Source organism: Barbatula barbatula, assembly GCF_947034865.1.
Source record: "Barbatula barbatula genome assembly, chromosome: 12".
Taxonomy (NCBI): domain Eukaryota; kingdom Metazoa; phylum Chordata; class Actinopteri; order Cypriniformes; family Nemacheilidae; genus Barbatula; species Barbatula barbatula.
This window is the reverse complement of record NC_136775.1, coordinates 7,948,400-7,975,527: the sequence shown is the minus strand read 5'-3', so window position 1 is coordinate 7,975,527 and position 27,128 is coordinate 7,948,400. Positions and strand designations below refer to the sequence as shown.

The window sequence follows — 27,128 nt, the reverse complement described above, 5'->3', positions numbered from 1 at the left end:
TTGCAGCAACGGAAAAATCCAACAGCAATGTGAAAGACTGACAGCATGACAAGATACATGAACATTAGGTTATCATATAATAAATAATACTTTAACTTTTCCTAAATACATTTACAAATATAACTGTTGTATTGCTTAAAAGTGAATAATATTTGTATGTGTATTTAAGAAAAGGTTGATTTTTTAGTCATAATAACCTCAAGTTTTATCACAGTTTTTATGTCTTGTCATGCCGTCAGTCTTTCACATTGCTGTTGGATGACTTTATGTCACTCCCTATGCTTGATTTTGGTGAAACTCAACAAACACATAAATATAATGGCCCCAATACGTCTACAAACGCTGATTTGAAATGAAAATTTGGAATGGTCTCTTAATTTTTCCCGTGGCTGTATGTGTTAGCTTGAAAGTATCACCAATCTACAGTATTAGAGTTACAAGAACACTGAACAACAAAACCAATGTGAAAAGACTCAACATAAACGTTACACAACAACTCTTTTACAATTCACAGGTCATTGTAAATCAGAGGATTACACTATTGTGGAAGCATCTGGATGTGATCTTTGTATTTAAGCACAAACTCTGCTCTTCTGGATGTGTGTTTTTATACGACGGAGGTTAAAGGACACACCAAGGAGATCCAGCACAGGTCCAGGCTCAGCTTTAGGAGGAGAGACCGCAGCAGCTGGAGCCGCAGGTGTAGCGACCACAGAAGCAACAGCTGGAGCAACGAATGAGTCTTTGTGAGAGAAACAAAAAAAGAGGACAGGCCTTGATTCCTCTAACTTCTTGAATATTAACGGTTTGAAGTAAATATGTAAGCAAATAAGATTGCAACTTTTCTCAAATAGGGTCAAAATTGTCAGCAAAATAAGAAAAAGTCAGATATTATTGAAATGTTAGGTTTGTACCCTATAAGCGAAAAGTAGAAATTCAAGGTAAAAGAATAAACCTTCTGTTTAGAGACAAAGATCAGACACTCACCAGACAACAGATCAGTCACACTGGCCTCAGGCAGAGGTGAAGGCCCTCGAGAGACAGCAGGAAGATCTTGAAGACAGAGCAGGAAGATGAAGAGAAAATGCGAGCGAAATCAGAAGGGTGCATGAGCACACGAAGGACACAAATTCGTGCTTTTGAGGGTGCAAACATGCACAAGTCCACGTTCCACTATGAGGACAACCCAAGACGGAGTGGGGCAAAAAACAGATGGGAAAGAAGATGAAGACTATAACAGACGAGACGTAAAGTACGGCAATCAATTCCTGTACCTGCACCGAATAGGTCTACGCTAGGAGTGGTTGCTTTGGGCTCTGTGGAGGAGCTTTGATCAGGCATAGAATCAAACATATCTATAAACAAGGACACACATATGCATTATGATTCTAGGCAGTCCATATCATCACAGATACAGCGGAGGCATTGAGAGGGAAAACCTTGTTTTGTTTGCATATTTCAGGACTTTACAGAAATATCAACATGTAAGTGGTACAATGGGCTAACTTTATAGCATGAATCAATTTCAATGAATTTGCAACATTCAGAATGAGGTCAAAACGTTTGCAGGACACTGCAAATCCTGGATTTTGACCAACTGCAGTGCATTTTAAAGGCCATATATGAACCAGGGACATTGACCACCCTTTTTCAAGCTAGACAAAAACTATTTAGAACTTAATTGAATATTTCCATTTTGATTAACATTTCCAAGCACCTCTGCAACGAAGGGGGTTAAGGCCATGATTCACTCTGAGACCAGAATGACCAAAATAAACAATAAATCTAAATGAGAAAAACAAAACATCTTAATAATGTTAGGGAACTAGCTTAGCAAGTAAGAGCATAATGCAGATTAGAGCAAACACAGGCAGAGTTACAGCAGAGATATTACCACTAAAGAGGTCTAGTGTCGGAGCGCTCGCGGGCTCAGTTGTTGCGGATGTGGTGGGTGGAGAGAAAGCAGCAGGAGCAGCTGTTGGCGAGATGCTCGCTTCGGCACTAGTAGGGGATGTGACCTCAGTGACTGCGCTCTCTACGGGTTTCATGGCAAAGAGGTCCAGCTCTGGAGCGAGGCTCCCACTCCCCTCAGATGTGGCCCAGGGGTCTTTATTGGGGAGGGGTGGGGGTGACAATGGAATGGGGAAGGTTTGTTAAATAACAAACAGTGCAAATAAAAAGAGGAAACACACTGAAAGCTCCCAACTTCAGGAGTGCTGAAGTCAGGGTTAGGAAGGAAATGGAATCCGTCACGTTTAAGGCACTATTAACCGAAGGTCAACCATGAGAGTGTTAAAAGCATTTCATTATTCTCCTACTTTGTAAAAATGTTAATAGAAGCAAAGGTCAAATATCTCTTAAAGTTAAATGTAGCATGCAGCATTATTTACAGTAAATACATCCACTAAGCCTCTGCTCATGAAAATAAACATTTAGGTTAGAATGAATCACTGATACTGAACATATCATTTATCAGGGAATGAAAACCAGACTGGTGGGTATTTGGATGCGAGTAGATTAATATGGTTAACACAGCAGTGAAACAAGCTATGGAGGATCATTTTGACGGGACAGAAGAATGTGAGCTGCGACCTGAGACCTCTCAAGCAGGTCACGGACAGAATGATAAATCCTTATGTGCAAGCAAAAGCAGGGTTTAATAAATAAAGCAATGCAAAGAAAAATACAATTAGATGCACACGCATACAGTAACGTCAAAAAATGATGTCGTATTTGCTCTTCATTTATTCAAATACATTTTTTAAATTGTAAAAAGTAAAGCTCAGCCGTGAGAAGAATTTAAGGTGGCTATGCAAAAAATGATACACAATACTTGAGCAAAGCTTATTCAAATTTTGAAAAACAAACAAATGACTATACACTTTTCAATGTTTATCCATGCATTTTTTGGATATTCAAATAAAACCATATGTGACCCCGGACCACAAACCCAGTCATAAGAAGCACGGGTTTTGGACATTTCACCATTTACCCTCAGATTCCAGATTTGCTGATTTTAAATAAATAAATAGTCTTATCCTAACAAACCATACATCAATGGAAGCTTTTTTTATTCAGCTTTCAGATGATGTATAAATCTCAATTTCGAAAAACACCCCTTATGACTGGTTTTGTGGTCCAGGATCATATATTTCCTAAATGCTGTACTAGGCCTTTTTGCCAAATAATATAGTATAATTTTTCATAATCATCTAACCTGAGGGGGGTATAAAATGCTAATATTGTACAAATATGCCCCTCCAGGACATCACTTTTAGCCACTACTGTGCACACACACACACACACTGAACATACATAACAGCTGACACACAATTATCTTTATATATAAACGCACACAAATGAAGAGCAGGGGTGTTAATGGATCTTGTGTATGGATAAGCACCCACCAGATCCGCCACATGCATCGGCAGCGGCTGCTGGGGCCACGCCCACGCTAGGACCATCGCCTGGGGAGGGGGCAAATGCGTCTGTACCAAACCAGACCAACAAAAGCCAACAGAGGAAAAAAGAAACAGGCGTGAAGCGAGAAAGACAGGCAGAGAAAAAGAAGAGAAAGAGTTTCAATATCAGTGACATAAAATGAACAGCAACACTCTATACAACCCAACTGGCAATAGGAAAAGACCAATCTAGGCTGTATACAGTTAACTTCAGTGTGTCTATCGTCTGTACACACTGAGAGAAATGAGTTCGGTTGCGTATCACATCCTGTCAATGTCTTTTGGTGAAAGTGTATGCCATTGACAGCATGACTCCTGTGAGTTTAAGCAAAGATGGACTGTGAGGCCTATTTCACACCATCGTGACTCAATTGACTGTGATTTTGATAATGAAGCCATTTCCTTTACTAGCAAAAAAAAAAACAGCCATTGATTTAACGGGACAATTAAATCAACTGAATTCACAGTTTTGAACAGCACAAGGTATAAAAACGTCAGAAGACTGACGTTTATATACCTTACATTCTGAAATACTTGTTTCTGATTGGTCATTGGCAGTACTTTGTGGTCAAATATTTTCTTACGATGACTGCGAAACGAAATATTTGACCACTGTCCCTGACAATCGATTTCCTGCAATGTAGTAAGCTCCATGTTTCTCGTAGCACTGCATGGTATCAATCCTCTCTCATAAACAAATTATTTCGATTCAAATCAATATTTAATGTCCAGTTATGTTTTATTTTGCAAGTAGCCGTGTAATGCATGGGATAATGAGCGGACAGCCGGTAATTATCGTAAAATTAACCTCTTTAGGATGATACAAAACCCATCTGCTTCACTCGGGGTCCTAATCACCTTGTTTGGTTGTGAAAATTCTCCATTAGCAACACATAAACCATAATACAAAAACAAAACATAAGAAATGAGCTAACCTTGACTTGAAATATTCATATGGTATCAAATTCATGTGAACTAAGGTCAGCATTTGTTTGCTGTTTGTCCTGTACCAAGATGTCTGTCACACCTATGAAATCGGTGGTGAACAATTGCTACGAAAGCTTTCAAGCTAATCATACGTGATCTAATCAGTAGTTTTCTTCATTATACAAATTGATGACAGCTGTATAGTCCAATCCACTCTACTGATCATTTTTAATCAACATAAGGGACGTAAGGTCACACACTTTACTGGAGTCGGATATAAAAGAATATTAAAGGAACAGTTTACCCAAAAATGAAAATTCTGTCTTCATGAACTCTTTGTTTTGATGAACATCAGACATATATTTGGGAAATATATTTGGAAGAATGCTTGTAACCAAACAGTTCTTGGCCACCGCTGACTACCATAGTACACAAAAGAAGATATTCTGAAGAATGTAGGAAAGCAAACAGTTCTTGGGAACTTTTGATTACCATTTTTTCTACCATGGTAGTCAATAGTGGCCAAGAACTGTTTGGTTACAAACGTTCATCCAAATATTTTTCTCTTTGTTCATATAAAAGCAAAATGTGCAAGATCCTATCAAATGTCATATGTGCACTTTTGGCAGTTATATACCACTGATCCCATCGACTGACAAGAAAAATGCATTCAAATGCTTGATGTACAAAGAAGCAACATCCGCTGTGCACCACACCCATTCTCCACTAACACTTAAACCCAGAAACAACCTGACTGACCTCCAAACAGGTCCATGTCGGAAACGGTGGAAGCGGGTGCAGGCACTGGCAGCGAAGCAGCAGCCGGGGCGGCATTGGCATCAGCCGCTGGCTCATCAGCTGCAGGAACTGCAGAAGCAGAGTCAGCCTCAGAGAGCGGCGCGTCAGAGATAGCGGCAGGAGCGGCCAGAGTGTCTGGAACCCCACCGCGGCCAAATCACAAGCAAACCAAAGCATTCAGAGGAGGAAAGAGTAGGATAGAAGAGAGGGACAGAAGAAGTGATGGTGACAGAATAAACACAGTTTTTGTGAATAATGACTTAATAAATATGTAGCTGGATCAAAAAGACAACAGTGAAGCTTTGGATGATGAAAAGTTTCTTGAAAGAGTTCCCTTTAAGCAGGTCCAGCTCACTTAGTGCCCGAGGCGGATATAAAACAAGGAAATGTGTGGTCTTAAGCCAAAATATGTTAGACATCAATTCAAAGATGCTGACAGAAACAAATGCTGAAGTAGATCTAAATCTACAATAATTATGCAATTTTATTATCAAAGGAAAAATTATATCCATTTGGATCAAATGTGCACATGATGCTTAGAAAGGTTCAGAACATAGATTAACTATTTTACTCAGTAACACCTCATACATATTGCTCTGAATAGAACTCTATACATTCAATTAAACGTAAATCTATTCTCACCCTCTCCAAGCAGATCTGAACCCAAAGCCAAAAAAGGCCAGTGAGAGAGGAGATGTAGGGAGAGAAGTAAAAAAAGAAAGATTGTGTTAGATATAAGAGAGTACTGATACTGATCGCACTTAAAAGTTTTCTTCTTTAAAGAAACTGAAGCTTACAAATGGGATCTGAAAAGCTTGGTTGGAGATACATTTCCTATTAGTCTGTCATTATAAACACAGATTGCTCACTTCATATTCTCCTAAATGGCCTGATTCATTTAAAGTGCAGCTTTAAGCTATATCACAACATATAGTGTCAGTATACGTCGTAAATAGACACGTTTGCAATCTAAAACTCTTGGTTCTTTTAATCTGTGTAATCATGAAGATATTAAACATTATCAGTTGACCTGAAATGTGACAAATGTCTTAACACAACACAACGGCTCACCTCCCCACGATGCTGTGGAAACAGCTGAAGCCCCTGCGCTCGGTGCCAGAAGATCGAAATCCACTAGATCATTAAAACCGCTACTGCAAAAAGAGGTAGAAAGAGCGATGGGTCTATAGTCAGAACATTTCATGGATGAATTTTTTTTTCAAAACAACGGGGCAGTTTGGACTCACTTGGTGGTGGTTGTGGCTGGGGCTGCTTTGGCAGGTTCTGGTGCTTTGGTGGACTCAGGAAATACAGCTGCAGTGGTGGGATCTGCTGTTTTCGCAGGGGTACCAGCAGGCGTTCCATTATTTGTAGGAGATCCTTTCTATAGGTCATGTTGGATACATCATTGGTTGAATTAAATATAAAAAAAACATTACGATGTCTCGGAAATATTACATACACACATAAAAAACATTGGTAGTTTAAAGACATTACTCACCTTAGTTGGTGACCTAGTGGTAGAAAGTAAAACAAATAATACTTTAGAAAAAACCTTGATAAGATGCCGGAAAATAAAAATCAATTTTTAAATCGCAAGCAGATGTGCAAGGCATTGTGCATCAAGGGAAATAAGTAATTTTTTTCTGAAACAATAATCATGTAAAATGCTAACAGCTAACATGCATACTTCAAGGGGGATTCTGTTACAATACACACATGTCCAATGTCCCATTGCATTGATATGATCATTATACCCAAAGATTATATCGACAAATTGACCGGTTCAATAAGTAAATTCCGGGTTGGCAGCATTAAATTCATTCTGGTTTATTTCTTGTACAGACTGAACTTAATATAAATAAAGTAACTAATAAAGGAATAAAATGTTTATTCTATAGACAGTATGAACTTCCGACTGAATTATGTATTAATGCAGAAGTTCAAACATCTGTTCCATAGAACTGAAAACTGCACAGTGACAACATAAACAACAGTACAAAAACACATTCATGTCTGACATAAAGACATTCTGAAACACACATTGAGGAAAAAATACTTACTCATCACTGTTAACAAAGCAAAGAAGGGACAGTATTACTATTTGTTTTATCATCAGTGGAATAGTAATATGTACAGTTACAGTGGAACTAAAAGTAAAAAAGCAGAGAAGGTAAGTGAACGCTGAGGTGTTTCTTTCAAGGCCTAACAAACTTACACTTTCTTCCCCTCAAGCGTGTTAAGATGTGTCTCCAGAGACTCCAGCAGACTCTCAGGGGCCTAGAGAAGCACAAAACAATGCTGTGTTATAGTGACCTACCGTTGAGGACACAACGTTTCACAAACACAATGTGACACAGGACTCAAGCAGATGAGACTAAGTGAAGATAATGGATGTAAAGAACAACTAACAACAAAACTAAAATGACAACCAAGTTCAATAAGATATGTTGTATAACAATAGGCCTGCTGTGTTTATGGTATTAAGATTTACAAAAATACCCGATGGTTTAAATGCAGACCACAATGCTTTGGTTCATAGTCCCTGTAGAACCCACAATGCACTGCAACATGCATACTCATGCATTCAGGCACAACAGAGAAATTCAGGGATATGCAACATAAACGCAGGTGGATCTATCTCATGGGTAAAAAATGCCATGCAGTTACAGCTAAATAGGCCAAACAAATTACTCAATTAAAATATGTTTAATTACCAGTCCATATTTGTTATTAAGATAAAAAAATGCAAAAATGCCACACACCAGTAACTGGATTTCCGGTTCTACAAAAAGTACAAACACACTCACAATTCACACAATATTTCCAGGCGTGGCAACAAAACCAGCCCTGCGTGTTAATTCGCTTACTTGTTTACATTTACGATTTTATCCAAAGCGACTTACATTGCATTGTACTGTACATTTGTTGCTGACTATTTGCAATACCCTGGGTCTGAATGACCTTGGCGTGCTGATCCCATGCTCTAACATCGAGCTACATGAAAGCTTATACTCATACTTTGCCTAATAGTAGGTACTCTTTTTGTGTTGGAATTGTAGGTACTCTTGAGTGCATGGCAAAAGAGATTGCACACACTGGGACATACTAACAGGAAGCGGAAGTGGCCGTTGTTGCCTAGACAACATCGTGGCCAATAACTGTCACACACATCAAAATACAGCTCTATTTTGCATTAAGATATTTTTCCATTCATTATTTCGTATGTTATGTTAACTGTTTACTTACATTTGTTAATTTAGTGACGCATCAGTTATATAATTTATTAATGCAGTAGAGCGTCACTAAACCCTGCCTACTGGTGGTGAGTTCTGGGTAATATCGACCGTTAGAGTGTGCAACGTTCTGCACTTCAAATGTCAACCGAAGTAGTAGATCATCTAATAACACTACAACTACCACTACCACTACCACTAACACTAACACTAACACTACCACTAACACTAACACTAACACTACCACTAACACTAACACTAACACTAACACTAACACAAATACTAACACTAACACTAACACTAACAAAAAGTATAATAGAGATTAATTTGCTTACATTTAAATTCACTTATTAACACATGTTAAATACAGTGCTGATAACAGTAACCTTTAACCTTGTGCTCAGTATAAATGCTTCTGATACACAGGGACAAAATAGCTTTTTTAATAGTTTCTATAGTAAAAAGTAAGAGCCCATTTACTGTTGTTATGCATCAGTCTCAATTGTGGGAGGGGAGAGGACAGAATTTAATGAATGGGACCAAGCCTTTGTAAATTTACGCTCAGGCTCATATTTCAGCGGACTAATAGCAGCAAAAATAAATGGCCCTTATGTCAACAATGCTGTTGTCTATGACAGGCCCACTAGATCTCTAAGGGAAGTACAATTAAACAAAGTAACACTGTAGCAGAATGTGCAGCTATCAATGGATTCCAATGCAACTACAACCTATATTTAGAAGAATAAGAACAGCTAATGTAGTTAAAATGACACTCATGTAGTTAAAACACTGTATGTGACTTTCTTGCGTTCTACACAAAAGAAGTCTCAATGGTTTTGTGTCCACATAATGGAAGCCAATTTCCTGGAGAAGAAAGAAAGTCATACAGGTTTGGAATGACATGAGGATGAGTAAATGACGATAGATTTAAATCTTTTAATAAAAAAATTCACCCTATTAAAATGTATAATTTCTTCAGAGTTAACATCTCCAATGTCAGTATTACACACACCTGTGCAACCCAGGCCACAACCCCACCAATGACAGCCTCTGCCAAATCCAGAACCCAGGCAGTCATGCACATCTCCCTGCACATTATCCCTTTACTTGAAGAAGCAAATCTTCCTGGCCAGACATCCCGCAGAACATGCTTACAGAGCACGCCATAGTCCCCTCATCTTCCCGCTCTCTACCAGCGTAAAAACTCACTCCTAACAATTAACAGAGCTTCCACAACGTCAGAAACTGCATGAGTCACTACGACATCATCAAGGTTTTGAGCTGTAGGGTTTTTTTTTCACAAAATGTGCCAATTCAATCTCAAAAACTGAGCTGAAGAGGTTTTCGATAAACCTGCTTGTTTTTTTTTAATGTCAGAAATCTTGTTTTTAAGGCACCTTGTTTGATCTATTAACAATTCCAGTTTGGCTTTTGTTGGATGAATGTGTTAACTAATGGTGCTTGTTGGATCTATGTGTTTACTCGACAATCTTAAAAATAAAGGTGCTTCACGATCCCTTAGAAGAACCTTTTAGGTTCCCTAAATGGTTCCATAAAGAACTCCTGAGCATAAGCTGCTAAAACGTTACTAAATAAAGAGACTTGCATACGTTAGAAACACTGTTTGGTGTGCCAAAGAGGCACAACGCAGATGAATATAGCGAACACTGTTATGTGAAAGTTTCTCCTCCTGGTTTGGTCCTGAGCGCGAATGGGCCCCCGGGCATGTGCCCATAATGCCCATTGGATAATCCTGCCCTGAACCTTTTAAGCACCTTTTTTTTAAGAGTGTACTTTCTGAGTGACTTCATGCTTTTGAAAAATTCTGGAAACATTGTTCTTGATGGTTCTTCAGCTTGACTATGATGCAAATTGGGTTGCAGCTAAATTCGTCGTCTCACACCGCAAGCATTGCTTTTATTCTGCTCATGGTCCCTAAATCACATCCAAGTTCAGCAGATTGTTTAATGAGCGCGAATGAGGTTTGACTTTAGCTCTTTCCTGGACTGTAGGCTTCCCAAAAGTGGAATGCACCAGACACTACTCACACTCTCAGCCTGTGTTATCAATCTGCACCTCTGAAATAAGAAGACAGGGTACAGAGTCTGTCAAACAGCTGGGGGGGTGCAAAGAGCCGTACATAGGACAGAATGGATCCATGGTACACGTGCCCTTCTGAATGACCTGGTATGTGTAAAACGGGGATGTCTGTCCTGCTGAAATTTCCAGCTTTGGATGATGATTGCTGTGAGTGGATGGTCTTTGTCTGGTAAACCATATTTGACCAGTAACAAACCAGCTACCAGCTGACCACGTTTAAGGTGGTCAAACTGTTTTTTTTTCAGTTTGAAAAGAAAATGCTGTTTTCTCTACGTGCAATACACAATGTTAAAAACACCACAACACTTACATGCTATGTTAGTACTGATGTGGAAAATGTTGAATGAAGGATGGAAAGAAGAAAAATGCAATCTGATGAAAGCCTCACCTGGGTAAGTTCTGGAATATCGTTTTTGTCAATTCCCACTTGCTGTTGGGAGGAAAAAAGGTTATTTGAGAACCCCTGAACCACTAATGAAATCTAACATTGAGCAATGTGACAAATCAAACTAAATTTAATTTACCTCAGCGATTTTGAGGAACTCTGAGACTCTGGTCATCCGTGTCAAGAATCTTTTATAGATTTCCAATGCGTCTTTGCACTGTCCTTTCTTCATCTGGAAAAATTTCTCTACAAATAATGAGAAAATATTTTTTAAAATGTTTGGGACAAAGCAACAAGTGCATTGTTGTTCTATAACTTGCAGAAATGAAACCAAATTTAATCTGAGGAAAATAAAGTACCTAAAAGGTTAATGATGCCATCATTATAGCATGCATACAGCTTGATCAGATCCTTGAAGAGCAACAGGAACGTAGCATTGATCACTCCATTGACAAGATCTTTTGGACTAACCTTAAAGAACCAGGAAACCAGAAAGACCAAAGGTCAAGTCAAAGAGGCTAATGCTCTTAACAATTTTTATCATCTGCAAATACCTCCTGTCAAAACTAAAAGGGGCAGTTCACCCAAAAATTAAAATTCTGTCATCATTTCATCACCCTCGAGTCTTTCCAAATCTGTATTAATGTATACATTAAACATTTACTAATGAACACAGAAAAAAATATTTGGTTGAATGCTTGAAACCAAACAGTTCTTGGCCACCATTGAATTACAATAGCAGTTCAAAGTCCCCCAGAACTGTTTGCTTTTCTACAATCTGTAAAATAAAGAACAAAGGAATGACAGTCAACGGTGGCTCTGAACTGTTTGGCTACAAGTATTCTTCCAAATATCTTTCTCTGTGTTTATCAGAACAAAGAGATTTCTACAAATTTGGAACATTGGGGGAGAATTTTCATTTTTGGGTAAACTGTTATTAAACTTTATTGAAGTTGTGACAACATTTTGTAATAATGCAAGAGCAAGTGTTAAAATACAAAATGCCATGATGACAACACTCACGTCAAACTCCAGCAGAGCATCGATCTGACTCTGCAGTGTGGGCATGCCTTTCAAAAGTTTGTCTGTAGACATAGTTCTCATCACACCATCAGTACTGAGAAATAAATACACACGAACATTCAATTGTAGGTGTGAAGAAACATCGGTCCTCCGAATCGGGTAGCAGAGCATAACATGATATACAAATCAATAAATTGTGAATGCAAATATGACTGACATAGAAAAAAAGCATGAATACTGCTGTAAAGAAATATGAGCAGAAAACCCTAAGACCATTGAACATTTTATGCCCTGGCAATGTCCTATCATTGTGCTGACAGATGTCTACAGCATCTCAATCAGCCAATATGTATGCTGAAGCTATATTTAGCGTCTACAGTGAGACCTTGGTAACGTCCCTATTAAAAATGTTCCTATTCCTGCACAACCGCAAAACAGAAGCAAAGAGAAATGGATTCAGGTGAAAATGCTATTAAAACTATGAAAAATCATATTTTATTCATTTTCCAGAATTCCAATCCAAATCTGTTCTCTGTGGGAAGTTTGTTAACTCTAGGGTACCGTCAAATAACAAAAGGGTATGAATAAAATACATATTTACCCTTTCTTCACTCGAGCGAAGTCAAAAGCCATCTGTCTGTAAGCAAATGCCTTCTCGTTCAGATACCTGCTGTAGCGTCTGATAAATGTTGACATGTCGTAACCTTAAAATAAATAGAATTATTTTTTTTAAACTGGCCAATAGGAACCATTCTCAGAACGTTGGCTAACATTTTCTAAACTTCTTGAAGGGATATTAAAATAGTGGTTAATCAACATTTTATGTCACCAATAAATGCTATTAATAAAAACGCTATTCTTACAATGTTAATGGAACATTTAAAAACATCTAGAAATAATGGAAATGTCAGCAAAACATTCTTAGAACATATTTTGTTGGCTGGGCTAAAACGTCAAGAGTAATGTTAAACAAATTCTGAAATGTTAAATAAATGTAAAAAACACAAATTTTCTACGGGTTGCAGTCACTTTGCTAGATTTCATATTGATTAATATCCAAATTAATATTCATAAACCACACCCACTTTTTCAGATGTCCCTAAATGCGAACCATTGTTAAACTGCCAGCAGTGCAATTAATTAAAGTTGAGTTAACATTCTAAAGTCATTTTAATCATGCTATGCAGAGAGATTGTGTCTGCCAGCTGATGCCTATGTAACATCAGTGAATGAAAATCATTATCAAAGGTCAAAGTTTTACTCACCATGAGAGCCAGTTTTGTCCAAAAAATTACTAAGATTGAAAAGAGTGTTCCTGGAGGCAAGGAACTGGATGAATCTCTGAAAAGAAAATATACATATGTCTTTAACTATTTTAAATCAATAGTGTGATAGTCTCCAAATGATATGACAAATGAGAGATGCATTAAATAAATGCAGTGCAGTAGGAGTATTCAATAAAAATAATAAAGCACTAAGTGGAAGTGAATGCAGGAAAGATAAGACCAGCACACTCAATGTATATCAGCAGTGAATACAGCTTTCACCAACACCTTAAATGAAGCACTATGCAAATAAGACCAGGGGCCTCATTTATCAATGCTGCGTACGCACAAATGTGTAGTGAGTGCGTAAGAACAGAACAGGATCTACAAACTTGTACTTATATACGTAGAATTGTGTGTAAATATAAGCACACCTCTGAGCATGCTTAGGCAGAAAATGTAGTGCCAACGTGGTCCTGTCTCCTTTGTTATTTGCAAATACTCAATTGGTAAATTCATAGTGCAAGCTAGACATTAGTATAATTGTGAGAAGCTACAAAAGACAGATGAGAAATCATTTGAAATAAAGTTATAGTGTCATGGCTGAATTCACTTTGCGGTATGATTTGGCAAACCTTTTATTGAAAGCACAATGTAAAAGACGCGTTTAACAGAACAATATATGAAAATATAAATAATAGAAAAAACAAACAGAAAAAGAACAAAAAGAGGTTTGCATATTAATCATTGTTACAAAAAAAACATTTTAACATCATATTGGTTTTCTATTAATGCATTTTCCTAGACTGCTGTGATCTCTGTTTAGTGCGAGCACAGAGTATATTCACGGGATTTATAAAGGGAGGTGTCGTCACCACCATGTTCTTTGGGGGCGGTTCCAAATGCAAATGACCATGAAGGTGAACGAGCATGGCGCTTAAGAGCATGTGGGATTTATCAATTTATCAACAACTCACTGGTGTGTGTAAGAACCATGTACGCACGTTTTATATATAAGGATTTTTTTGTACTTGGACACATTCTAAATTTCATTCGTACAACAAAATATAGAACCTTTTCTACGCATTGTTGATAAATGAGGCCCCAGGACACAAAGGAGGCCAAATTTTATGTATTTGATTTTTTTTCCAAAGAAAATGGATACTATATGCATACTTCAAATGCTGAAAAAAAAAATCCAATCTAATGTGCATAAAAAAACTATCCCAGCATGAGATCATCTTTGAGTATGTTTGGCTTGAAACACTAGAGTACTACTTACCGAATACATTGCATCATACACCGTTTATTATCTCTTAAATTGAAAGAGGAATAGTATTATTCCACAATAAGCCATTCAAAAAGCAGTGTACTTGGTTGCTATCACACCCATATGTTTGTCACATAACCTTATGATGTTGCATGTTATTTCAGAGAAAAAAGACATTGTTTTAATTTTGTATTAACATTGGGTGGTATTATTACTTCTGAAATGTAGGAGGTATATTGTGGGGGAAAAGTATTCCATGGTGCCTTTCCAGTTCTGTCTTTCCTTTAGGCCCTGGGTTTCAAATTATCATGTGATCACCCTGTCATGTGATCAGTACTGAGGGCTTGTGGGAAATGTAGTGTTTTCCCAGAAGCCATGTCTAATGAACCAACAACATTTACATGCTACTTTTTCAGAATGGCCATGAGCATATTAATAACTAATTTAAATATATTTGTCAGAGAACAATTTCTCGCATTTTGTCATTGCTAAAAATTTATATTTTCTATTATAAATTGTAATTTATTGCCAAATATGTCAGTTTTATAATAAAAATAGTGAAATCCCTTCTAAAGTAGCATCAGCTATTTTTCTAACCACAATAACAAATTGCTTTAATAACAAACTATAGCAACAACTATTAAGTAGCACATCTGTTCTTTCAGACAAAGCTATGTGGAAGGTACTAGCATATCACATTCATAATCTAATAGTTCTCCATAATTAGAACATTGGGCAGTGAGCTCATCCACTATATTATGTTTCCTGAATGCATAGTATTATGAAGAATGAAATAGTGATTCTTTGTGCCTCATACTGTTTGAGTATTTGTAGTTGCATGTTGATTTTAGCACACATGCACACACCAGGGCAGTGGTTGGCAAAAGGCGGCCAAAACTGGCCCGCCAGCAAACATATCTGGCCCGCGCCAGCATAATTATTTGGATTATTTTGCCTGCAGCTGGTTCAGAAATAGATCTGCCACAATCACGTCTTTGGTAAATTTGCCTTCAAAATAAAAGTACGAGACCGTTTTTGCCGCAATGTTTTATTTTGAAGAGAATTAAGAGCCTTTTATTTAAAAAGATCTGAAAGATATTCAAATGAGTCTGTCGATCGCTAGGCACACTTCTAAAAGTCGTCATAAAATATGGGGTATGAAAAAACTAACAGTGAACCATTGAAACATTTGCTTATAACGCGGGGCCTCAGCACCAACACAAATTCAGCTTCCCTTTTTTTAAGGTGCCCTGCTTCGTCTCGTGGTGCCATCCCATATTATATTCTTTGCGTTGCAGATAAGACACACCGGCTTTGCATTCACAAAACTAGGTAGGATGATTGCAATATTGTCTTTCCATTCCTCTTTGTATGCCCTATTTTCGCTGTCAACTTTCCTCTTTACACCGCCATTTTCTCTCACTATCTAGCTAGATTAAATGTTAACATGACTCTGCACACAACGTAATAGCATACCCCCAGCACGCAAAATAAACACGTTCTTCAATCCGAAATGCACATGAGACGCTTGTTTGCGCTATTGTTTATTTAACTATTTAAGCAGCAACCAAATGCATCAGCAAACAACTTTTTAAAGCCTGACTTTTATCCAATGTATGAGAAGAAGGCATTGATTTCAGTCATCAAGAGGCTGCGACGTCTGTCAGTAGATAGGGTGGCGATCCTCCCATGTCAACTTGCCAACTAAAACATCGTAAACTGTGTGGCTTTGAAACTGTGTTTAACCTATAGGTTGTGGTTAGCAACTTGTAGGTTAAACATCTCAGACCTTGTAGGAAAGTCGTTCAAAAATGCAATTAAAAAAGAAATGATTTGCAAACATAAAACGCATTATTTAACAATAATAAGACACACTTTTGCTACCTTTCAATGGTGTCCACACAAACGGATTACCTGTCCCACATTTGGTTTGTCGGGTGGTGGTCACCCTAGCACACACTCTTGACTGAACTCTTCATCTCTGCATATCTCACATTTGTGCCTCTCAAGCTCTGTGTTCCTACACCCTCTTTTATTTCCCTGTCCATTCTATTCTCTCTTTATCTCGTTCTGTCTTCCTCTGCCACCTGCCTTTTTCACTCTCCAGCGTCTCTGTCAGCAGCGCTTCAGCTTCGACTGAATGATTAAACTGGGCTTTCAGAGGGAGGGCTGGAACATCTGCCCATCTATCTGATGGGTGTGATAACTGTCGTAAAGAGAAGTGAGTGAAGCTTTGAGGGAAGTAGCTGGTCAGCTGTGTGGAAAAGCTCCTTAGGATACTGTTTAAATTCAGGGGACGATTCCCTAAGGTTCATTTTAGTCCTAAATGTTGATGTAGGTTTAATATTATGCAGACCTTGTCGTACAGTCGTTCAAAAATGCAAATAAATGCACTCAAGGCTAGAATCAATTAGAGCTATTTGGATTAAGCTTTTTTAAAACTGCTTTGTAAGTAACATTTCAGATAGTTGAAATGCAAATTGTGTGCATGTCTTTGAAGTCATTTTCACAAAAAAAAAAGAAAGTACTTGTTAACCTACATTGTGGAAGTGGAAGATGTTCACAACATTATACTTCAGCCTAAAATCATTCCGTGGCTGCTACGAAATATGTGTACGCACGTCAAATGGTTGTTTATAATATATTTCAGTTCATATGATTTTGATATCAACAAATATATAGACGGCAGTAATGCCAGGTCGGATTAACAAATTTACCACATAAATATACTGTATATTCCCTCATCAGTGCAAACATAAGGGAAAATAATGTCTGCAGATTTGTTCTGGGCCAGTCCAAACCACACCCTTTGTTTAAATAATAAATTTCCTTCAAAACAACGCTTTAGCTCAAAAGTATCATGTAAATAATACTGTAGTAAACTGCTTGTTTCTCCAAAGCGAATTGTAATTGCACCTCACCTCATTGCCATGGACCATCAGGTGATGAGTAGCGACCAAAGCCTTAAAGACCACGATCCAGCTGGCATTTCCTGCTCTCTCAAACAGAGTATCAGCCATCTGAGGAATATTGACATTGGACTCCTGAGTGGCCTGGATCAAATCTGTGAAGAAATATAAAAGGATGGAAAATTAGACTTACGAAACTCATCTTTAAACATAACTGTAACCATAATATAATGCAATGTATGTAAACAATAACATATTATAGTTGTTCCCAAACTGTAATTTAATTAGTTTAAGATGCAGAAAACTGACACCAGACATCAATGATGAGAATCAGATGTAAAGAAATGTTAAATTTTAGCTTTCATACCAACCTGTTCAAAAGACTAAAATCATGGCAAATGCACGAAAACGCCAATAAAGTGTAACTTCAACAGCAGGTGAATGTTGAGCAATCATATTGACAATATTTCTGCTGTGAGACACAATGTCAACTCATGTTACATCATTGTACAGTATATACATATGTAAAAAAGTTGTTATTACATCAAAGAATGCCACATGATTGGAACTTATTCAGTTTGACATTTGCATAAAAAGAGCAAAAAAGAGACAAGAGAGAGGAGCACAATGTGAAATAATAGAAAAAAACAGACAGATTGCTTTAGATTAGAAGAAACTGACAGAGAGAAGCTGTGTTGTCATAACAATCACAAACCTATTATATATAGTCAAACACCATAACTGTATCAATACTCCGGATATCAATCTATAGATGAGTATGATTTGACTATGAGATTTTAATGTAAATTTCACTGCAACAATGGACAGAGGTCAGCTCTCATCACATAGAAGTCATTATTATTGAAGGGGTGAAATGAGGTTATAATTCCCCTGTGTGTTTTGGGATATAGTCACCTTGACTGACAGAGGAAGGTTACACACAAGATGAAATGACATAACCACAAAGTCCACACAAAGCCACCCTCTAAAGCTTTTGGCAGGAGGAATGGGATTATGTTGGTACAAAATCTCAACCTGCTCCAACAGGAAACAGTTATGTTATAAAGCGAAGTTCCTATTTTTGGAAATGTGTAACCCTGAGAGAAAACAAATCCAACAACAAATAGCAATGATTCTAACTTTAGCTCATTGAGGAGGTAAAGCATTGAGTCTCTGCACTGCATTACTAAGAGCTGGTAATAAAGCAGATTTGTTCAGTCTCATAAAGTTCTCTGCGAGACATGAAGATGGTCTTGTCTAAAACGAACCATTTAATCTTCATGACATTTCGGCAGAGGGGCACAACAGTTATTCAGGAGCCATCATTCCACCGAGAGCATTATTATCACTTGTTGAGGCACTTGGATATAAATTAGAAACCATTATGAGTCGCACTATAATAGAAGATTGAGTCTGGGAATTGTGTTGCAGTAGGAATTTTTGTAAAACAATACACATGCTTATGTGTACCCCTTACTTCTGTACTGTCACACATACTACAGTTACACTCATATAACCATATTAAAATGGAAAGTCATATGAAGTATTATATATAACAGTAATATTAAAACTATGCAACACATTGTACTAGTATGTGCAAAATAACACACAAAACAGGTTATGACATAAAATAACAGAATATAAAGTGAAAGGCTCATGTAGAAAGTGAGGGACTTGCATAGTTTTGTTATGTTTGGTTGTCGTGCACAAAGGTGGAGTCTTAAAGGCATAGTTCAACCCAATAATGAAAATGCACCCTCCTGTGGTTCAAAACCTGTATATGTCTTCTGTAGAACACAAAAGAATACATTTTAAGTTTTGTGTCCATACAATGGAAGTCAATGGGGGCCAGTGTTAGGCTACCAACATTCTTCAAAATCTCTTCTTTTGTAATACAAAAGAAACAAAGTCATTCAAGTTTGGAACGGCATAAAGTTGGGTTAATGATGAAAGAATTCAATTTTTTTGTGAACTATCGCTTTAAAGCAGGGGTCTCCAACAGGGTGCCTGTGGGCACCTGGTAGCCCGCGTGAACTCTGTAAGGTGCCCGCTAAACACAGGGCTCACCAATAATGCCTCAAGACATTTGACAAATCTGTGACTATTCCGATCAGCCAAGTGCTACACCGTCATGAAAGGTTTTTATTAGCAAGTGTTATAAGCTTTAACATATTCAAGTGCAAAATATCTGAAAGAAAACTGAATTTGGTTCTGTGAGCGTAAAAATAAGGCATCACATGTTTAAAGTTTGAAAGTATGTTATCAACAAGTAGCCCTCTAGAGGATTTTAGATATTTTGGTAGCCCTCGTTTACAAAAAGGTTGGAGACCCCTGCTTTAAAGTCTACACACGTGTCTGTGTTGCATAGTCCCATAGATCAGTTAGGGAACCACTGCTACAGACAATAGATCTGACCTGGCTTGCTTAATTATTTAGGGATAGGGATTGGGAGATAACAGGGTGATATGGTAGCGTTTCAAAGTTCTTGAATTACACAGCAGCAGGAATGCATACCGACACAAAATACTGAGAAGACAATAAACACATAAACACCTTGCGTATCAGTATTCATATAGTCAGTAATTACAGACCTTGAGTGTGTACAAACCAACTGGACTGCAATCTTATACGAGTCTAAAAAAACGACCCTGCAGCTGTGATCCCAGACTATTATCGACCGAAAGCTTGGCCCATGGTCCACTTTCCCTGTTCAATATCTAGAGGTGAATACAATATCAGTGGCAGATCATTTGCTGTATGGGGAGAATGGTGAAGAATTTTCCATTGACTTAGATTGTTTTTATAGTAACTCTTTGTGCTACACATCTACAAAGTACACCTTTCAGACTTAACTCTGCTTCTCTCTCTGATGATCCAAAAATGTATAAATTGTCCCATAGAAATGCACTATTGTTGCACATATGGTAGTGTCCAAGAAATAATCTGTTATGGAGCAGAATTTAATTTCTCACACTTTAGACATTCAATGAAACCTACAATCTGCCCTTACAAAACAACTTAAATCCAGACTGTACATGCTATTGTGCATTAATATAAATCTGAATTATTTAGTAAGACTGCTCTATTACAAACTAAACACCAATATCAAGTATAATGCTGTGTGTTAATAAGCGGCAAACAATCAGTTGTTGAGCTGGTAATTTTCACTCCTCTAAAGACATGAGTAGGAGGGGAGACAGACTGGAGCTAAAATGCCTGTTTCCCTGGCAACATGTCCACAGCACTTAGTCGGATGTCAGGTCTTCTTTGTCATATATGAGGACATTAAAACATTTCATTAAGTGATGTGTACAGCCATGCAGTCCAACAAAAGAACAGTTATAAGCCAATTAACAGTGAGTGTCCCCTAGTACTGTTAAAAGAAAATCTATACTTTTCTTGTAAATATTGAAATACGCTTCAGTTTGAAGAACAAACCATCCAACAGGTAGTTGACAATTAGTCATGGAGAAATCATGAATTATGTCTATAATTGTATTATTTTACACAGAACGTCACATGCAGACACCAAAAAACTGGTCTGGTCACATCAGGTTACATGTGTTTTGCTGTTTCACTCAAAATGCCTACAAAAGAGCTCCCAAAGACGAACATAACCGATATCCACCATATATCCATATTGAAGTTCTTTATTTTTTCCATTCACTGAGATCTGAATATTAAAAAATAATTAAACAACTTGCTAGGTTCCATAGATAATAGCAAAAATCAATAGGTATTGCAGCTCATTCTGCTGTTAACATTTTCTCAGACAAGCAGACAACGTGACCTGTTTTTTTGGTCATTTAACGTTCTACATGTACCCTGTTGCAAAAACTACAGTTGAAGTTATTTTGAATTATTTCTTCTATCAATTTACCATAAAGCTACATATCAAGTTTTATAATTTTTTAACCCAAATTCTCAGTATCCCAACACCTTTTGCAAACTGCAGATTTCCTTGTTTTACAGAACTGACAGTTTTGTCGTGGCTATTGTTCATATTTATACAAACTGATACGTGTGCTGTAACAGATGTTTTAAGTGTTTGACTAAAATACATGTTAAACACTAGTGTGGGGGTGTCATGAGGGTGTTTGCAAAAACAGCCACATTCCGCTGCACATGAATGAAGCATGAAAAGCTATCTTTATAAATAGCCATTTCCCTGGAGCAAAAAAACTGAGAGATTACCCATGTGCCCTCACTGGCAAGCAGTGTTGTAACTTGCATCCATGAAGAAACCAGAGTAAACCAGCCTATACAAGAGAGCAACAGATCATCATAAGATTTTCCTTTCTGTACTGAAGATGTGAGCTACAGCCATTATATGTAAACAATCATTTATAATCTGTCTGTTCCAATGACAAATCTTTGAAAGAAAGACTTCCCCAGTTCACCGATATTGAATTTAGCTGTGTTCTGCGTTGCAGTGCAATAAAAAAAGTTGAAAGTGACCTCTAAAGGTGCTGTGTGTAGTTTGGAGGATCTACTGACCCTTATTCCATACTACCATTTAATCCTAATAACATGTCTATTTGGCTTCACTTCAAATATTTTTGCATTAACAAATACCAAAGCCTTTATCGCAGCATATCTACATCAGATGATTGTAACATTATAATCTCAGTGTTTACCTATCCAAACAAATCCAACACGTACCCTTCCCCCCAATGTATATTCCCTGCTCCTGCTTGACATGTATAATATGTATATGTGTCTCAATCTGTCTGATTTCTTTTCGGTGTGAAAATCAGTAATGTCCCATGTGGCCTAATCTCAGACGACATTCTCTATCCAGGTCTGTGACATGCACTCAGCTCTCCCACCAGAGAGCATGGCTCCTGTGGACTCGGCAGTGTGGTAGGCAGATTACACAGGAAACACATCTCTGCTTGCATTATTCATGGCACAGCCGTGTACTAACAGTATTTATTGCTGCCATGTACATGACTGCCAGCGTGCACGTTTCCTGATTAATAGAGAGTTAAATTTAGCGCTTTCACCACTTAGCAAGCAGGACTATGTACATCTGTGCAATGAATGGACAGAAGAGTCTTCCTACCCTTGAGTGTGAATATGTTGTGTGCGTGTGTGAATAGCTTGTATGGAGGCGATTACAAAATACAGCATAAACGACTCACGTCAAAGTTTGAATTCAACACACGCAATGACTAATACACAACGAATAGGGCTTCAAGGACTCAGTGACCTCTTCGTGTGGGGGAGGGATGCTGGAAAATTGGAGTTGGCAGTCACATGGAGGAAGGTGTTGGATCAGTTGCTGTGGGGGTGTCCCTGTCCAAGGTGCTGAAAGCACTCGGCTAGCTAATGCTCCACTTTGTGGTGATTGGCTGAAGGCTATATTTTCAGATGTGACATCACAGCACTGCCGATTTCTCGTGCTGTGTGACATCAGTGCAGCACAAGCTTTCACACGCTGCAGAGAAGATCATGTGCACTTTTTGATTTGCAGCTGCCGAAAAAGACGGATGGAAAGAGCAAGCTTGCGAATGACAGACAGACAGGAGATTAGAAAGAGGGAGCAGAAGACTGACTCCACAAAAAAAATTTTCTTGTGAGACCACGCTACTTGGTTTGAGGTCTGCAGCAAGCAAATTAAATTAAAACAAATTAATATCCGGATTATATAGATACATTTGTAATGTAAGTTTAGTAACTGGTGGCCTTTAAATACATTCTTCTATATAAACCTGCCTGTGTACTTCAGAGGAAAATACGTACAGACATGTCAGCATGAATTAAACACCATTGGACTGCTTCCAAAAATAAAAATGCTTTTAGTAATTATTCACCCTTGTGTCATTCCAAAAGTTGATTACTTTTTTCTTTTTTGGGACACGAAAGATATTTTGAAGAATGTTAGTAACCAAACAACATTGGCCCCATTGAATTCAGTTATATGGAAACCAAACCACTGAGACATTTCTCAAAATATCTTCAGTTGTGTCATATACGTGTTACGATCAACATGAGGGTAATCAAATTATATATATATATATATATATATATATATATATATATATATATATATATATATATATATCTTTTTTAATGAACTATCCCTTTAAGGTATAAGACAAACTCATGAAATCAATGTTACCCTGGTGCCCCCAATAACTTGTTCTATGAGACACGAATAAACGATTCCGAGTCTGTCGAATGTCTCCAAGGACCCTACACTCATTAGACAAATACATTTCTATCAGCATACTGTAGAAGTTTGAAACTGAAGTGTGAGATGGTGAACTTGAAATCTTGCCTGCCTGGCTCCACTATCCACTATGCCCAAAAATAACACCTACTACTACAGTTAATTTGATGATACAGCTAGCTGATCTATCGCTGAAGAATCAGATGCCTGAGACTTACATTCCATTAATCACTATTGGTTCACTCATCTATAAATATACATACAGTAATACATACCTAACCTGCACCCATTGCACATCACACTGCTCATATTTAAACCCGAAACTATTGACCAGCTGACTTTGCAAGAACTTTTTTAAATGTTCTGCTTTCCACAAAAAGCTGTTACACAGCTGATGGTAAAAGACTATCAACGGCAAGACCTTTTTCAGTCCCTACTGCAGGTTTCATGACATGTAATGTAGGAGATCACAGTAAAGTAACTGCTTAGGAAACATTTTGTAGATGCTACTTAGTTTAACATTTTACCATCTAATGCGATGACATTAAAAAAAATGTAAAGTGCTGCTTAAATATCCAAATACTTATCGGGGCCATTGTGGATCTAGAATACTTGTTTCCCCTGAGGCAGTCAATTTCCCTAATAGAAGCAGGATTTATTGAGGAAAGCCCAGAATATGCTTTCAGAATTATGGTTTTAACCCAAATAAATAAAAACTAATTTAATACATTTTCATTAACAGCCTCTTTATGCATCAATTCAGCAACAGAATGCTGCCAGGTTTGGATCTGCAACCATCCTGAGATTTTCTGGTTCTGTTCAATCCCTATAGCAGATTCATGTTCATTATTTCATAGTTTCTCGTTTTTTAATATAGAAAATCTAGAAATAACATTGACAAAACAAGCACCCTGTCCATCAAAGAAGCTCTGATGACTGACATAGTGCTATTGAAATGCATGTGTGTACGATACAAAATGGCAGGGGAACTAATGAGTCAGCACATCTAGAAACATTAAATAGATTGCTTGCTCATAGTGTTTTCACAAGGATCCATGTTGAATATACACAATACTAAGCAGTTAAAAACTATAAATAAACTTAACATTGTAGAACAAAGAAAAAGCTTTGACACACGTCATGCTGAGCCACGCAGTTCAATCTCTGGCGTAATTGACATGTTGTGATACCTAGTGCTCCTCTGAGAGATGTGGGTGTGACCCAGTGCTTAGGAGACTAGGACACCTGCCACAAACAGAGATCTTTTGTGATGCTTATCAGGTCTGTTTGAAAGCCATTGATTTAAGGGCCCACCAGAAGAAACACAATATCTCATATTTCAAAGAGACAGCGCTCGGATTTCAACACAAGCCCATTTAAAAATCTGTGTACATCATTGTAAATCCTACGTTCATGCTTGAGGTATATAAACACACTTTAATACAAAATTGAAGTGCTCTGTTCTTTCTGAAATTTGGCAGTTTGCTTTGTAAAGCAACTAACTAAGAGGTCTATAGATGAACAACATCCTTATTTGTCAACCTGTAGATCAAATTAAAGATTTAAATAAGAGAGCCTTGCAGTTGTACCAGTAAATGCTCACAGTGACACCTTTTGGACCCTTGAACGGGGAATGTATAATTCAGCCGGGGTGAACCTGAGACCCAGTGAAAGCAGATTGGGTTTTTCCCGTAAAAATCCCAAGCCACCTGCTGCTTGACCTCATCCAGGTGGTTCAATACACATTTCAAATGCACTTCCTGTTATGCCATCAGTGTTCGGTGCACTCACCCCAAATTTACAGTAACTTATTTCAGTCTACAGTTACATTGAATTAAAAGGCCAGACGACCAGCATTTGCATTTCTACTTACGTATCCGTTCATGATACTGAACATACATAAAATAATTTAGGCATTTCTGTGTGGTTGCTATGGAAAATTATTGTAATGCTAGAAAGAAAAGACTTTTTTTCAGAACGCAACACTCTGCAGTCGTTATTTTGTGTTAAAATACTAATTCTATTCATATTTATAGTCCATGTGTGTACAATAATGTATTTTAAACGCATTAGGCAGACCGGTGCGATAAACAGATTGTGATTCCAAGCCATGCGGTGGAAGGTGGCCATGTTCTCTATTCTTGTGTCTCTCTGCTTAGTGACAGACACACTGTGAAATGAGGGCCTATTAGTCACAGAGCTATTGCACATCCACAACACTGGTACCATCCCTGCTGAAAAACACAACAGAAACATCACAGAATTTTGAGTAGATTTAAAGGTTATAACAGGGAATGTCTTATTGAAAACTATAATAATCTCTGTGCATCCAAATTGGAAATGGGAACCATGAAACGTCATTTGATCCTGGAATGAGGCCCAACATTCCAGGATTATAAACCATTATTTTTGTAATGGTTTTAACTGCAAACAGAGGATGCCAGTTCATAATGTTATCACTGTGGGCTTCTCCAGTTCACCCATTGGCATTAAATGACCTTTTATGGGCCACCGCACGAACACGATCTTCAAAGCAGGTAACCATAATTGCATGTATGTGTACCTATAGGAAAACAGTGCGCGGGAAGATGGGCTTTAAATTATTGATGGCATATCATTAATAGGCATAAACAAGGCCAGAGCCCTGAAGGGACTTACATTCTAGATGTTTCTTCTTGGGTGCCATCACCTCGTGTGTGGTCGCCTTGCACACAGCGCGAGCCACTTCAGACCCGGTGAGGCTGTACTGCGCCGCGGCGATGCGATCCGTCAGAGTCTGACCCGACATCTTCCTTCTCTCTCTGTGAATTTAAACAAAGGCCTGTATTCCCGTGTGAAGGATCTTTGTCGACTTGAGTCCGCCTTAAAGCTTCACGTGTGTGGCGTTTGAAAAGATTCTTAACCACAAGATGTTAATATGGTGATATTCGCATTAAGGCCAAGCTGAATTATTTTACCACAGATGACGAACAAGACTACCGCCCAAGATTTACACGTATACATACAAAACGATGCTAATACGTTAAGATACAGGCAAGTGAATGCATTTATTACAGTAAGAATATCGAGTTAACGCCTGCGCATCGCAACGCTGTCTATTCGCCTCGTGGGGATGCGGGATCACATCGGTGACGCGTAACGATTATTTCATCCACAAATGAGTCCATCAGAACCACAAACTTCAGGGCAATGAAGTACGATTTATATGAAGTCTTCAAATGTATTCCTTTTTATATGCGCGTTGTGTTGGAAGAGGCTTTATCCGAAGATGCTCGGCTCTTCTCTCCTCCAGATGAAGGATTAAGCTTCCAGTCACCCAAAACCTTCAAACGGCTCGCGTTGTTCTCCTCATCTCTAAAAACACGTCTCTTTACTTTTCATTGACCCGTGGCTCTGTCCAGTATCGGACAACCGAACATGGAGAATGAAACGCAACGCTAACGGTAAGCCGAGGTCCCCGTTGGACTCAATATTTATTTATTTGTGGTATCACTCCGCCCCCACGCATGCGTCAGGTCACACGTCATTTTAAAACCCACACTGCCTTTTACTATCTGCGCACATATTCATTATTCTTTC

General features: G+C 38.0%; 1 protein-coding gene across 1 annotated transcript in view; it reads right to left on the bottom strand.

Moving 5' to 3' along the window:
* The window catches only part of snap91a (synaptosome associated protein 91a), a 32,004-nt gene extending 5,664 nt beyond the window's left edge, over window positions 1-26,340 (bottom strand). Inside the window, exons 1-19 of the mRNA XM_079468753.1 lie at window positions 26,208-26,340; window positions 17,387-17,529; window positions 13,196-13,271; window positions 12,532-12,634; window positions 11,931-12,024; window positions 11,267-11,378; window positions 11,047-11,153; window positions 10,911-10,952; window positions 7,405-7,466; window positions 6,688-6,700; window positions 6,434-6,570; window positions 6,258-6,340; window positions 5,829-5,843; window positions 5,148-5,321; window positions 3,408-3,488; window positions 1,895-2,107; window positions 1,275-1,355; window positions 988-1,053; window positions 635-742 (exon numbers count right to left, since the gene is read on the bottom strand). Coding sequence (XP_079324879.1) covers window positions 635-742; window positions 988-1,053; window positions 1,275-1,355; window positions 1,895-2,107; window positions 3,408-3,488; window positions 5,148-5,321; window positions 5,829-5,843; window positions 6,258-6,340; window positions 6,434-6,570; window positions 6,688-6,700; window positions 7,405-7,466; window positions 10,911-10,952; window positions 11,047-11,153; window positions 11,267-11,378; window positions 11,931-12,024; window positions 12,532-12,634; window positions 13,196-13,271; window positions 17,387-17,529; window positions 26,208-26,337 — 1,840 coding nt within the window. The 5' untranslated portion in view covers window positions 26,338-26,340. The remainder of the gene's footprint in view (window positions 1-634; window positions 743-987; window positions 1,054-1,274; window positions 1,356-1,894; window positions 2,108-3,407; window positions 3,489-5,147; window positions 5,322-5,828; window positions 5,844-6,257; window positions 6,341-6,433; window positions 6,571-6,687; window positions 6,701-7,404; window positions 7,467-10,910; window positions 10,953-11,046; window positions 11,154-11,266; window positions 11,379-11,930; window positions 12,025-12,531; window positions 12,635-13,195; window positions 13,272-17,386; window positions 17,530-26,207) is intronic.
* Window positions 26,341-27,128: the final 788 nt, after the last annotated feature.